Source organism: Halichoerus grypus, chromosome 5, assembly GCF_964656455.1.
Source record: "Halichoerus grypus chromosome 5, mHalGry1.hap1.1, whole genome shotgun sequence".
NCBI classification, from domain to species: domain Eukaryota; kingdom Metazoa; phylum Chordata; class Mammalia; order Carnivora; family Phocidae; genus Halichoerus; species Halichoerus grypus.
Genome location: NC_135716.1, coordinates 109,189,419 through 109,203,168, shown reverse-complemented (window position 1 = coordinate 109,203,168; position 13,750 = coordinate 109,189,419). Strand labels below are relative to the sequence as shown.

The 13,750-nt window shown below is 40.8% G+C and overlaps 1 protein-coding gene across 2 annotated transcripts; it reads left to right on the top strand.

The window, feature by feature from the left end:
* Positions 1-280: 280 nt before the first annotated feature.
* Positions 281-12,399, top strand: RWDD3 (RWD domain containing 3). 2 transcript variants are annotated; one of them, XM_078072727.1, is made up of 5 exons: positions 281-433; positions 7,620-8,107; positions 9,886-10,001; positions 10,100-10,236; positions 12,266-12,399. In XM_078072727.1, exons 1-4 carry the CDS (start codon positions 349-351, stop codon positions 10,212-10,214), a joined length of 804 nt encoding a protein of 267 aa, XP_077928853.1. In that variant the 5' UTR covers positions 281-348; the 3' UTR covers positions 10,215-10,236; positions 12,266-12,399. The 2 variants fall into 2 exon arrangements, with proteins under 2 accessions (XP_077928853.1, XP_035978562.1); XM_036122669.2 differs by lacking the exon at positions 12,266-12,399 and having other exon boundaries at positions 10,100-10,590.
* The last annotated feature ends 1,351 nt before the right edge of the window (positions 12,400-13,750 follow it).

Here is a 13,750-nt window from a genome sequence, read left to right as displayed (position 1 = left end):
GAGCCGGACCAGGGCTCACCTCCTCACTGGTCACTTTCCTGCTTGTTTTTGTCTTCCTAACCGTCAAGTTCCTTTCTTCCAGTCTGTCCACCCCGGCAGTCCAGGGCCAAGTCTGGGCGGGAATGGTGAGTGTTCAGAGCCTGGGCTAAAGTTGGGGGATTTCGGGCGTCCCGAGTCTGCAAGCAGGAGCTGCTGGGCGGACTCCTAGGCTCCCGTCCCCGCCCGGGGCGGTGCGCGGGGGAGACGCGGGGCGCCCCCCAGTGGCCGCCCGGCCGCGCCGCTCCGGGCCGGTAGGGGCGGTGGCGGCGGCGGCGGAAGGGGAGGTGCGGCGGCGGCATCGGGGCAGCCATGGCGGAGCCCGCCCGGGAGGAGCTCTCGGCCCTGGCAGCGATTTTCTGCGGGCCCGACGAGTGGGAAGTGCTGAGTCGCTCAGGTGACTACCCCCGCGAGGGAGGGGCCGGGCATCCTTCCTCCCCACCACCGGCACTGGGCTCCCTGCCCCGGGGCCCCCCTCGCGGACCCGGCTGGTTGAAGGATGGAACGACACGCACCGGGACTGGAGATGTGTGGGAGCAGGCGGGAGAGTGAGGCGACCCCCTCCAACGTGAACCGTGTGGCGGCGCTCCGCAGGGGACGGAGACCGCAGCGCCCAGGCCGGTGCGGCTCGCCGGCGGCCCCCGCCTTCCGCGCCCCTCCGGCCGGCGCCCGCCCCGCTGCCACGGGCCAAGCGCCGGGCCCTGCGCGCCCGCAGCCCTGGTCCCGGAACGCGCTCCACCCGGCTTCCCGGGCCGCCAGTGTTGACTTCAGGTCTCACCTTGAAAAGAGGCCTGTCCTGACACCCCCCGTTTAAACCCAACTGCCCCAAATTGCATTTTGCCCGTTGTAAGCTCTGTGCATTATTCCTTCAGGGCACTCAACCACAGTTTTAACTCTCTGGGCATTGAGTGTGCCAAGTTGCAGGTGGGCGGGGACCCTGTCTGTTACGTAACCACAAAACTCCGTGCACCTAGGACAGTGCCAGGCATATGGTAGTTAGTAAATGTTTGTTGAATGAATCTTTGAATTGGCCCAGTGCTCTATCCGAACCTTTTCTCAGTGAGGTTTCCTAGTTGATAGTTCTTCTTTTGCGTTTTTCTAGTCCGCTGAAAGGTGGCTGTCAACTAGAGGCTCTTGGGGGCGCGTTGATCTAACTCACGTGTACTGATTCCCTGTAAACACTGACAGGGTTTCAAAGACACCGCCCATGTCCTCTGGGAACTTAGTCTAGAAAGGTTCTTTTGGCTATTTTTTGATAATAGTTATCAAAACTTATTCTGTCCCTGTCTGTGACTTCTATTAAGTATAAACCAGAACTGCACTTTCAATTTTCACTTAGCTTTTAAATACATTATGTAAATTTTTTGGCATGGGATTTAGCCTTCTGTTATGTTTCAGCAACTATTAAAATTGCCTTTCTGACCATAAATTGGTTGACCTTTAAGAAAGTAGTCTAAAAATATTCTGGGTGTTGTGAGAAAACCATCTAGGACTAAGATGAGTTTCATGGTATCATTTGGTTGCTTATTCACACAGGAAGCCAGAGCTGGGCCTTTTCATGTGTTCTTCCTTGCATCACCTGTGGTCATGTGACCACTGTTCTGAACCTGGCACTGTGAACCAATTCGGGTAATGGAGCTGCTTCCTTTTCAGTGCCTAGCCTGTCTTGCATCTTATATAGAAGCTATCGTTGACAATCCATATGAAATAATTTATTTTTAGTGTTTTCTTGTCACCCCCCCCCCCTTCTGATTGGATAGCATTCGTAATTCTTCATCATCTTACTCACTGTCTCCATGTCTCTACTGATAATTACTTCTGCCTGAGGCAGGCTGTTTAGGAGATCATCAGTTTTTCTAAATTCTTTCATAATGGCTCAGTTGAAATATCCTGGAAAAATGAACATATGATTTCCCATCACGCCTTAAAAAGGATGGAGTGGTAGTGAGCCCGGTCATGAGTACATTGCTGTGCATAAGATACTGCTGATGGGTCAGAGAAAACGTAAAAAAGTAAGCATAGAAAGAAAGAGAGCAGTTTCTTAATAGCGAGAACACTGTGAACCCTTTATCTGCTGTTAAATTGAGCATGACTTTCAAGCCATGCCTCCTAATTAATTTAATTCAGCATTCTGGCATCAATAAGTAATTGAATTATAAAAGAATTCAGTGTAACAACTTAGGACATTTTGTTGCTGAAAGGTTCATTGGAGAATAGAACAATTCAGTGATTGAAATAGGGATGTTTGATGTTCACAACTGGGAATTAAGGGTAAGGTAAGGCCTTCTTTAATAGACCACAGTAAACATACAGCGGGCTGCTGCCTGTCGTTCTCACGGTCACTGTCAGCCTGGGTTGGAGGATACAAGATTGATACCAGAACATTCTTAACACCATCAGTTCCATTCTGGCCTCCCTGCAAATAATGCTGCTTCTTGTTGCCCCTGGAATCAGGAGAACACTGTGGGACATTGTGGGTGGGATTGCACTTCTGGTATGAGGTTGCCCAGGAAGGGTTAGGCTGCCAACCCAAGGGTCAACCATAAGAGTGAAGAGCCTGACTAATTGGAATCAGTTAGGTTGGGCTAATTTGTGCTGGGAATTTCAGGGGACTTAAGCACATGGCCTCGTTACAGTGGTTATAGTAAGCTCATAGTAAGAGGCATCAGGTATAACTATCTCTTACGGGTGCAAATGATGTAAACCCCCACACTGCTGTCTATTATGGAGTGCTGTGGGTAGACCAAATCAGAAATATTCTACCCCTCCCCGTACAGTGCAGTCAGGCCAGGTGCCAGGTTTAATGGGGTCACCTTCCATGTACCTCATACTTCAAATGCATCTTACTTGGTGAGGGGTACTCTTAGCTTTGTTTTATAGAGAAGTTAACGGATGCTCAGGCTGGTTAAGTAACCACCAGACACCAGAGTGTATGGACACTTAGATAGAGATGGGGCTGCTGCATGAGGAAAAGAATTCTTAGCAAGGATAACACTTGTGAAAGAGCAATAATGAGCACCCAGAGAAAGGAGATGCGTCTCACCCAACTTATGTTCTGAGTAATTTTGAAGGGGAGTGTGTGGGTATTCATATGTGTGCACACCTATCAGATAGATGAAATTGATATTGTTATAAATCCTTATTTTCCTGATGAGATAGTTAAGGGTCACAGATTATATTGCTGTCGTTAGTGCTCATTCTATGTGGAGTCGTATTTCTGGAAATTATCTTGTGGATCAAAAAGTTGTAAAATGGGAGGTATATAAGACTCAATATCATATAATATGTTTGCACAGTAGCTTCAGCGTGAATTTTTGTCTTCTGCTAACACTCATGTTCAGATTGGATTGGGCCCTCTTGCAAAATGAATCATCACTGTCACCCACTGACCCCTCTAAATCTGCTCAGCTCTGTTTCCTGCTGATTGTCAGTACTGTGCTCACCTCTGTAAAACCAATTCAGCCTTGAACTTGACTTCTAAAGGATGGGATTGCCACTTTTAGCTTCACTTATTTTTAGTTTTCCTTTTGCTTTTTTTCTCTAACCACATTTTAAACACATATAAAAATCCAGCCGTAGCATAAAAACAAGCACGAGTGGATGCATACTTGTGGCGAGCTGCCCAGGAGGAAGAGGAAAGAAAGCCCCATGCAAGGAAGTACAAGAGGGGATTGGGTGCTGCTTCTTGGTTTTCTGAACAAAGGCTTACTTTGAGGATATCTAAAAATTGAGAAAAAAAAAAAAGCAAGTAAAAGGAAAGTCAGTTGTATATGGCTTCTTAATGGGCTCTAAATAAATCTTGAAGAACTCATTCTATTAAATTGTTTACATTTTCCAATGTCTTCTGTTATTGGACAGCATTCATTAAGTTCCTATTGTGTGACTATGAAATAGGGGAAATCCTTAAAAATAACACTGCTGTGGAATTTGGGGTTCAGTTCAGTTTCTCTAGTTTGAAACTTTGTTGTTTGGTGTGTTGTTAGGTGTATAATTTCTTTCATGTACTTATAGGGAAGAACAAGGTCTGAAACCTATTTTAGTTAGTGTTTTATTTATGAAATTGATACACTTATTATAAGGCAGGGTGACTTAAAAAAAAAAAAACAACTAGGGAATTTTTATGTGAATTTCAACCAGAGGCAAGGCCTACATCTTTTGGTAGGATCTTTGGATTAAAATAGTCTTGGAACTTAGGAAAATTTTAGTTTTCTAGGGCAAGCATAAGTTTTCTGGGGCATAGATGTTTATTGACAATGATGAATTTGTGAATTAAACTTAATGAGTTTTTTGAGGTCAGGGAGGGGCAAAGATTAGCATGAGATTTAGAGCAGATTATTTTTCTGTTAATCACTCTTTCTAAGCTGTTAATAGTCTTAAAGCAGATAGAGGCAACTTTGTTTTTTTGTGTATCTTTTTTTTAATGAAAAAATCAGATTGACGGTACATGTGGTTATATGAAAAATTCTGATGTGAGAGAGAGCCGGTTTAATTGCATGTACAAACTAAAGCAGATGTGAAAGCAGGGTAATATACATACTTCTGGAGTTTTAGGGAGAAAATGAGTTTTTAAAAGAATGTATAATTTTATTACCACAGTAAATATCAGCAGAGTGGGGTTGTTGTTGGGCTTTTCATTTTCCTATAGAGATAACATCGTTTTGTGTAATTTTAGTTTGCAGCCCCAGTATGTGTGTGTCTGTGTGTGGGGGGGAATGGGCAGGGAGTCGCTGTCTCTGAGAAGACCAATTAGGAAGGATGTTAATCCTTCCCAATTCTTGAAAAAATCAAAGCAACTTTTCTTCTAACCATATAACTAATAATTTTACAATTTTCTAAGGCAAAAGTAAAGATTTCTCCCATTGCTTTTTTTTTTTTTTTTGAGAGAGAGAGAACGTGAGGTGGAGAGAGGGAGAGAGAGAGTCCCAAGCAGGCTCCACACCCAGCACGGAGCCCAACACAGGGCTTGATCCCACCCCCCTGAGATCATGACCTGAGTTGAAATCAAGAGCTGAACGCCCAACCAACTGAGCCACCCAGGTGTCCCTCTCCCTTGTTTTCTATTTGCTGACTAGGACCAGAAAATCACTAAGAGAGAAAAATACAAATTCGTCAGGATTTGAAAGGCCAGCTCAATAGCATTTTCATACTTTCTCCCTGGACTGCCTGTTTCTGTCAGTTGGTTACCTGCACTGGGGAGGAATAGGTGGGTACTTATATGGCAGAGATTGGAGAACACTGTGGGTTTCAGAGTTTTGATCAGAAAGGGATTCTTGCTTGAAGGGAAAAGCTTGCCTTGTGGACACAAGTACTATATTAGTTTCCTGTGGCTACTATAACAAATTTCCAAAAATGTGGTGGCTTAAAATAACACACATTCTTTCTCTTGTAGTGCTGGAGGTCAGAAGTCTGAAATCAGCTTCACCAGGCTGAAAGCATGTGGTCAGCAGGGCTGTGTTCCCTCTGGAGGCTCTAGGGGCAGAATCCACTTCTTTGCCTTTTCCAGCTTCTAGAGCTGAATTCTTGCACCCCTTCGCTCATGGTCCTCTATCTTCAAAGCCAATAGCGTGGCATCTGACTTCACTGATTACATTGCCTTTTGTGGTACAGTTTCCCTCTGCCTTGCTCTTATAAGGACACTTGTGATTACGTTTAGGGCCCATCTCAGGATCCTTAACCTAATCACATCTGCAAAGGCTCTTTTGCCATGTTCTGGGGATTAGCACATACACATTTTGGGGCCATTTTTTAGCCTATCACAGGTAGCAAGGACTTCTGTACCTGTGAGCCCCATGGTTACAAGCTAGTGCTCAGACTGTTTAACTGTAAAATTTAAAAGTTTCTTATAACTTGTAAAATTATTTCTTGGTTGTTGTCTAAAAAGAAGATTTTGAGATATTCCAGTGGTGAAGAAAATAGTTCATTAGGTTCAACCATAATAGTTCTGGTATGAAAGTACCACGAAATAAGTTCAAAGTACCATGGGAACCATAAGACAGATTTTAGAGATGTGATGTTTGTTGAATGATGAATAATATGAATATATGAAGTTCTTCAGAAGTTATGCCTCCCCTATGAAGGAGAAAGTGGGCTCCCTAAAGGATTTCTGGAGAGTTTATTCAGTCTATTGGTCATATGTTGTCTGTAGGTATTTATGGTGCCCATTTCACATAGTGAAGTGTACTGATCTAACTGACATATAGGGACCCTATTTAATAATAAAATATTAAAAAAATAAGGAACTGGGTGGAAGAAAGAAGGGTTTTGAGAAACATGATGGATTGTAGAGGAATGTACTAAGTTAGGTCTGGAAAATTTTTCTTTATACAGTACCCATTTTACTCATGTAAACACATTTTAGTTGTATCATTTTAATATGGTCTTCATAATGGTTGCTATCTGTGTTTCAGGGTGGTGTCTTAAAATAGTAGTACTTTGCATCTGATACCAAAGAGTCTATTAAAACAACAACAACAAAAACCTTTTTGTAGCATATGTGTTTGGTCCCGTGTGAATCAACATCTGTAACAAGAGCTTTTATATAAATGGAATCAGATGGCTAGACAGCCATATTAATGTTCTGTTTGGTTCTTTCAAGGGGGACACAGTCAGGTTCCAGTTGTTGAGGCTATTGAGCAGCAATCCAGGTATGAAAATGAGGAAGGTTTGCCTGCCTCTCTCGTGAAGGAGGATGGAACAAGGGCGTGTGGTGAAAGAAGTAGGGGTAGAGAGAGGCAAGTTAGCTTCAAAGAGATTCGTCTGCACCCAGTTCTGTTCTACTCTGCTCTTCTGATCTGTGTGCTTCTGCCCCCTGCAGAATGAATCAGCCTGACGTTTTATCAACTTTTTGAAAAGTGGGGTGAAGCGGTGTGGAACACATCAGAGGGGTGAAGTCGAGCAAATCTGAAAGGGAGCAGTGTTTTATCTCCTAGCCTGTGTGTGCTTCCCTCCTCCTCCTCGTGGAGCCAGAGAGGGCTGAATTGATGTCCGTCCCATTTTAGTTCATCCTGCTACCTTCATGTTACACTGATACTAATACATTTGAAGTCAGAAAAGAGCGGGGCCAGGCAGTTACTGTCTCATGCACAGTCATCAGTTTCTCGGGCCCTGCAGCCACACAGCATTCCAGTGTTTGCTTTGACTTGGTTTTGCAACACGATGACCTTCCTTGGACGCACTGTGTAACTTTTAAATTAATCACTGATTTTATAGATAGGCAACACTCTTTCTCTGAATGTTCATGTGAGTTTATTTTGAGTTTCCAGAATTAGAACTAAGTGAGGGTAGAAAAAAATCGTGTGATGAGAAGCCGTTCTGGTAAACCTGAATAAAAATGGGGCAATGGCGAATGTAAATGCCACAGAAGCCCTGGGTGCTGGGATACAGGAATCCATGAGTATATGTGTATGGTTGAAGGAGATAATCTGTAAATCAGGGCTCTCTTGGGATTATGTGTCTCCTTTGTAAAGTAACTCCAGTTTTCTCATGAAACATAAATTGACATCGGAAACGAAAATTTTAACTTCTTAGTGTGCCATTCAAATCGAATTATGTATAGCTAATCATTATTTTTGGATGCTTTCCAGAGACAGATGGGACCGTGTTCAGAATCCTCACAAAAGCTGAAGGACTTACGGGTGCGGATGTACCTTTAGAATTGGTGTTCCATTTGCCACTCAATTACCCTTCGTGTCTACCTGGTATCTCGGTTCACTCCGAACACCTGACCCGGGCCCAGTCCGTGACTGTGAAAGAGAAGTTACTTAAGCAAGCAGAGAACCTTTTGTCGGAACCTATGGTTCACGGGCTGGTTCTCTGGATTCAGCAGAATCTCAGGCACGTCCTCAACCAACCAGACACTGGAAGTGGCAGTGCAAAGTGTACTTCTGCAACAGGCACGATTGTGGATGATGGACTGTGGCTAACTCTTGTGCATTTAGATCACATGAGAGCAAAGACCAAATATGTCAAAACTGTTGAGAAGTGGGCTTCCGATTTAAAGCTGACAGGAAGACTGATGTTCCTGGGTAAAATAATACTGATTTTACTACAAGGAGACAGAAGCAATATCAAGGTGCCAAAAAGTTTAATGTTGAATATGAATTTGGCTATTTTCTGCTAAAATGGTGTGTCTGTAAGTGTGTTTTGTGACAATGGGACAGATTAATCATTAAGATGTTAATGGGTCTCCATTTTTTAAAGAATGTCTCTATTTCCTAGTTACAACTACAAACTTGCAAAGCTTGAAGAATAAGTAAATTATATCTTAAAAATTATTCCACATAATGAAAGGGATAGGTCATTAAAAAAAAATCTCTGTGGTGTGTGAATGTTTGTTTCTCTAATTAGCTTTGCGCCTCGACTTTGTAAATGTGCACTAAAAGTTTGTGCATATTTGTATCTCATCCCTCAGGCACAGCAAGGTGTCTGTTTGTGGGTAGTGTGTAAAAGTTTTAACTTTTTGGCAGTTAAAAACACATCCTGACACTTTAATTTGGCTTCTGTAACACCTGGAAAGCGGAGCTGGTCCCTCGTAACCAGGATTTAGTGTTAGTGGAAGTAGTAGCTTCCTTAGGCTGTCAGCTTGTCACCCACCTCCTACCTAACTTTTGCTTTCCACCTGACTTGTCTCAGCAGCTGCTTTCAAAATCATCATCTTCTTCAGATTCTCCAAGTTCGCATGCTCAACTCATCTAACCTGTTTTATGTGGGACCAGACGAGGAAAGCTGCTTATTAATATTTTAAATCTTGAAAGCGCTACAAATCACTTAATAGGTTTATGCTTTCAAATGGGTTGGGTCAAGAATACTTACAATTGAATTTATTCAAAACAGACTTAGCTTGCACAACCTATAATCTGAAAGATTTGTAGAATAACTACCTAGCTTTTTCAGGATGAGCGCTTATCACAGTACTTATTTGGTTCACCAGATTAGTGCTGGCGTTGTAGCATATAGATACCACAAATAATTAAAGTTTAATTTAAATCTTGGTTTGAGGTCTGACCAAAGAACCAGATATTGCAAGGTGATCTATAGTATATCTATAAAATTTGACATTTTGGGTAAACTCCTGGCTGACAAAATGAATACAAATTAATTTCCTTGTTCATATTTCCCTAAAAGGCTCAGATTTTTCTTTAAGCCAGCTCAGGAATGTTAGGCTAAGTGCAGCTGTTTTGCAGATGTTGCTACTCAGATTGGATCCATCAATTAATTAATAAGTACTTATTCATATGACTAGAACTTTGCTAATGTGCAAAATTAATACTTTTTATTTAAAGAGTTTTTTCCTTTTTATGAGCTTTCCCTAAAGTGCCATTTAATGTAAATATCTCTGTTAAATTTTTTAAGATTATATATCAGGATTGAGAATTTCAGGTACATATTTATAGATGCCATCCAATTTGGAATGGTCAGTGCTGTGTGCCTGTTAAGTTCTTTCAGACACAGAAGTAGTCATAATACTGCCACTAGCTGGTACTATTAATTGTGCCATAGCAATGTGTGCCAGGCTGACCTCTGAGCACTTTGCATATATTAACTCATTTAGTCATCACAGCTTCCCGTAAGGTAGGTGCCGTTCTGAGTACCATTTTGTGGAGTAGGTTCCTGAGGCACAGAGGGCTTAGCCTGGAATCAGATCTAGGAGGCCTCGAAGTCCAGATTTAAACCTTCTACCAGCACATTCTGCTGCCTAGTATAGGAAGACACTGTAGCCCTCTTACTGCTGGATTCAGAAAGAGAGTACTCTAGGCAGGAAAATAAGCCTGCAGGTTCTTGGCTCCTTTAAAACTAGGACTTGGAGATTCAGAGTAAGATATGTATTTAATGTACTGATTTATCATTTAGGAGTACCTGATTCTTCAGAAAACCTCCAGAGTAGATGTGGACTCAAGTGGAAAGAAATGCAAAGAGAAAATGATGAGTGTACTGTTTGAAACAAAAGTACAGACAGAACACAAAAGGTATAATTTAGTACTATTGCAGATGGAAAAGTAACTGAATCGATAATTATACTCTGACAAATCTAGGCATATTCATGAGTTTCTCTTGTATAATGCAGGTTTCTGGCATTTGAAGTCAAAGAGTATTCATCGTTGGATGAGTTACAAAAGGAATTTGAAACTGCAGGACTTAAGAAGCTTTTCTCTGAATTTGTGCTCGGGCTGGTAAAATGAAATGAAAGACAGGAATCTCTTAGTAAGACAGCAGTGGTGTTTTGTTTTGTTTTGTGTTTTACAGTGGGTTTGGGGAATGGCTAATTGAAATCCTCATAAGAAAACAATTTTAAAGTTTCTCTGAAGCAAAATGATAGACACCATTCTAACTTCAGGAAAAAAAAGCCCATTTTGTTTATGGACTATTAAACAGTAAAAACACCCATGTATTCTAATTTTTGCCAGTAAAGACTAGGTTCAATAGATGGAATGTTATTGAAAGATAAATATAAAATGATGATGGTAAATGAGCCCTTGTGATTATATAGAGGATTTGTTTGGAACTGTGCAATTTTCTGGCCAATTTTCTTGTAATTAAATGAATTTTTTTTTTAAAGATTTGTTTTCATGTTTACATTTTTAGCATTTGATCACGATTTTCCCCCATTCAGCTTATTATGTCTGATGTTTTAAGTTGAATGTTAAGAAAAATATAACACTGATTTCCTTGTGAAAGTGCATAAACTGTTAGTTTAAATACAAACCAAAGAAGTTCTATAGAATGTGATTTTTGATCACTTTCTTTGGGGTCCTAGATAGCATGGTACTTGTTAGTTGTAGGATTAGAGAGTTAATTTAAATGAAAATTCTTATTATTTTTTGCGGGGGCAGATGGAGAGGGAGAGAGAGAATCTTAAGCAGGCTCCATGCTCAGCGTAAGAGCCCAACGTGGGGCTTGATGTCACGACCCTAAGATCATGACCTGAGCCAAAATCAAGAGTCAGATGCTTAGCCAACTGAGCCACCCAGGTGTGCCTTAAAATAGTTTTTGGGAAAACTTACCTTCTGGTTTTACAAGGGGAGAAATGTTTCACATAAAATGAACTTGACTTGTTGGATGGAGGAAATGATATAGAGATACTATTTTTTATTTCTTAGGAAATCTGTTAAAGTGTGATAATCTTAAAATATATTTATTATGACCCAAGGAGAGAAGAAGCCATAAAATGAAAGCTTGTATTACAATCTGTAACAAAAGTGTAAGGAGGCATTTATGTTTGAGAAAGGATATTTGTGTTCATAAAGCCAACTGTGCTTCCAAAATAAGGGGCCAAGTGATGGAGGAGAGGCCACGTAAATCCCTCTCCTTGCAATCTGTGAAGTACAGTGGTATCATTATAAAATCATAACTGATGGGAGACATAAGTGAGGAAAAGTTGCAGCATGTGGGTAGTGTTTCTTGACAGTGCTTCTCTGGGATCATGGTGGTTCAATCTGATTGTCTCACTTTCAGGCACCCTTATAATTAAATTATACCTACCTATTGATCATCTTATGGGGTTCTAATGAGAGGATTTTTGGTTCCTTTTACCTCATTCCAGGGTGTTTATGATTTTTTCTTGGAGAACTGGTAAATGTAGTTAGGTTGTTCTATGGGAACAGCATATGGCAAGGAGAAGCTAGGCTACTGGTATGCTAAACTGAAAATAGGCTTGAAAATTTGGGGCTGGTCATTATTACTGCTTCATTTGATTTACTAAGCAAGGAGATTAAAAGTTACTGCCATCGAGGCTGTCATAGTAGAAGTAGTAGGGGGCTGGTCTGAATTTTATCACAACAGAACTGCTAGTCCTTTATTTTACCTTGAATCTTCTCTGCTCAGGTGTTTTCCATACCATGCTTTGTGGTTCTCCTCCAAACTTTTGTCTTCAGATTTGACCCTCTACCCCTAGAGAAGAACTTGAATCAGGCAAAACTGAATGTTGGTAGTGACTTTCTCCAAATTAATTAAATTTCTATTTGCTAAAATTATGTTTAAAAAGTATTGGTTATGATTACTTTCTTGGATGTTTACATCTGAGTCTTTCACAAATATACACATCAGAATGCAAAACTAACCTTGACAGTGTTAGAGACTTATATAAATTTAATTTGACCATCTCTGAATAAAAGAAAATTTAAAATTATATGCAAAAAGTCTTTAAGAGTCTTTTTGGTATTTTATTAACTTTAGAAGAAGAGAATTGTTTCCATTGATATTTTTGTCTCAAACTCTGATGCTTTCTTTTCAGCCTGAGGTACTTATGAAAAGATAATTAGGACTTCTGGAAGAAAGAAGAGGTGAGGCCAAGGGCTGGGACCCCTGAAGGACTACACTGTAAGAGTAAGACTGAAATGTAAATAAACTAATTGTCCTAGTACTATAGCTAAACTTTGAGGATTCTGTTAGGTCCAGAAAGTCTTAAACTTTGAATTTGGATTAAAGTAGTCCATGATTCTAATGCTCCCATATCCTCCAAATCTTTGGAGGAAGATAACATTATCCTAGGTGTCAAATTTTATCTATGAGTAATTTTAAAATTCAATATCCCGCAAATAATCAGAGATAATTGGACTCATGAAGAGACAAGATACTATCAGGGAGAAACAACAGAAATAATAGACAATAGAAATAGACCCACAGGGACGCTACATGCTGGAATTATTAGACATAGATCATGGAACAGTTATGCTTAGTATGTTCTAGTAGACAAAAGCCAAACTTGGAACTGGTATTAGAAACTGTAAAAGGTGATATGGTATATTTGTATTTGAAAAACAACAAAACAAAAAAACAAAACAAACAAATTCTAGAACTGAAAAATATAAAAATGAAAGGACTGGTTAATGAGTTAAAGCCCAATTAGGAAATTAGAAACCAGCTTAGGTATTTCAAACTGAATTTAAAACAGGAATTGGTTAGAAAGCTGGAAGAGCAAAAAGGAAAAGGAATGGGACTGGATGACAGAAAAGAAAAAGAGGGGAGGGTGATGCCGTCAGAGTTCAGAAATTGCCAAGAGTGTGTACCTGCTGTTGTAATCGGTCCCAGATCTGCTCACATGGTGCTGCCCGGACCAGAGCTAAAGCTGCTGATAGGTACTATCTTTTGTCTGTTGGAATTGCCACTTGGTACCACTACAGCAAATGCCAACAACTATCACAGTGCTGGTACCTGTGCTGCTTTCAGATCTTCCAGCAGTTCCTCCTATTGACCAAACCCAACAGGAATCCACCTGGCAAAGAAGTCTGGGAAATCTAGTTTGAATATCCCAACCCAGAAGAACCACAGAATATAGGAGGATGAGAGAGAGAGAGAGAGAGAGTGTGTGTGTGTGTGTGAAGTGAGAGGTGAGAGACCCGAGTACCTATAGCAAGTAACCAGCACAATCTTCCCTTTTAGCTATTAAGCATTCCCACATACTCCCTACCCATATTTAAATTTCTGTACAATTATTATGCTTCCATCCATGCAGATTTAACTATTTTTTGTACAAATGAAGAGATTTTCACCTTTTCTCCCAAAGGGGGAGAACTAAAGTCCCATCAGTTACTATTATACTCACTGGTGTTAATTCTAGTTCAGTTACAATTCCACAATTCCCCCTGGATATTCTGTAAACTAAAGATGAAACTGTAAAGTTCACCACCACCACCATCTCTTATATAACTTGAGGGAGGGAAAGGGAAGAACTTGAGGGAAGAGGGAAGGAAAAATAGTTAATATATACAAAGATATA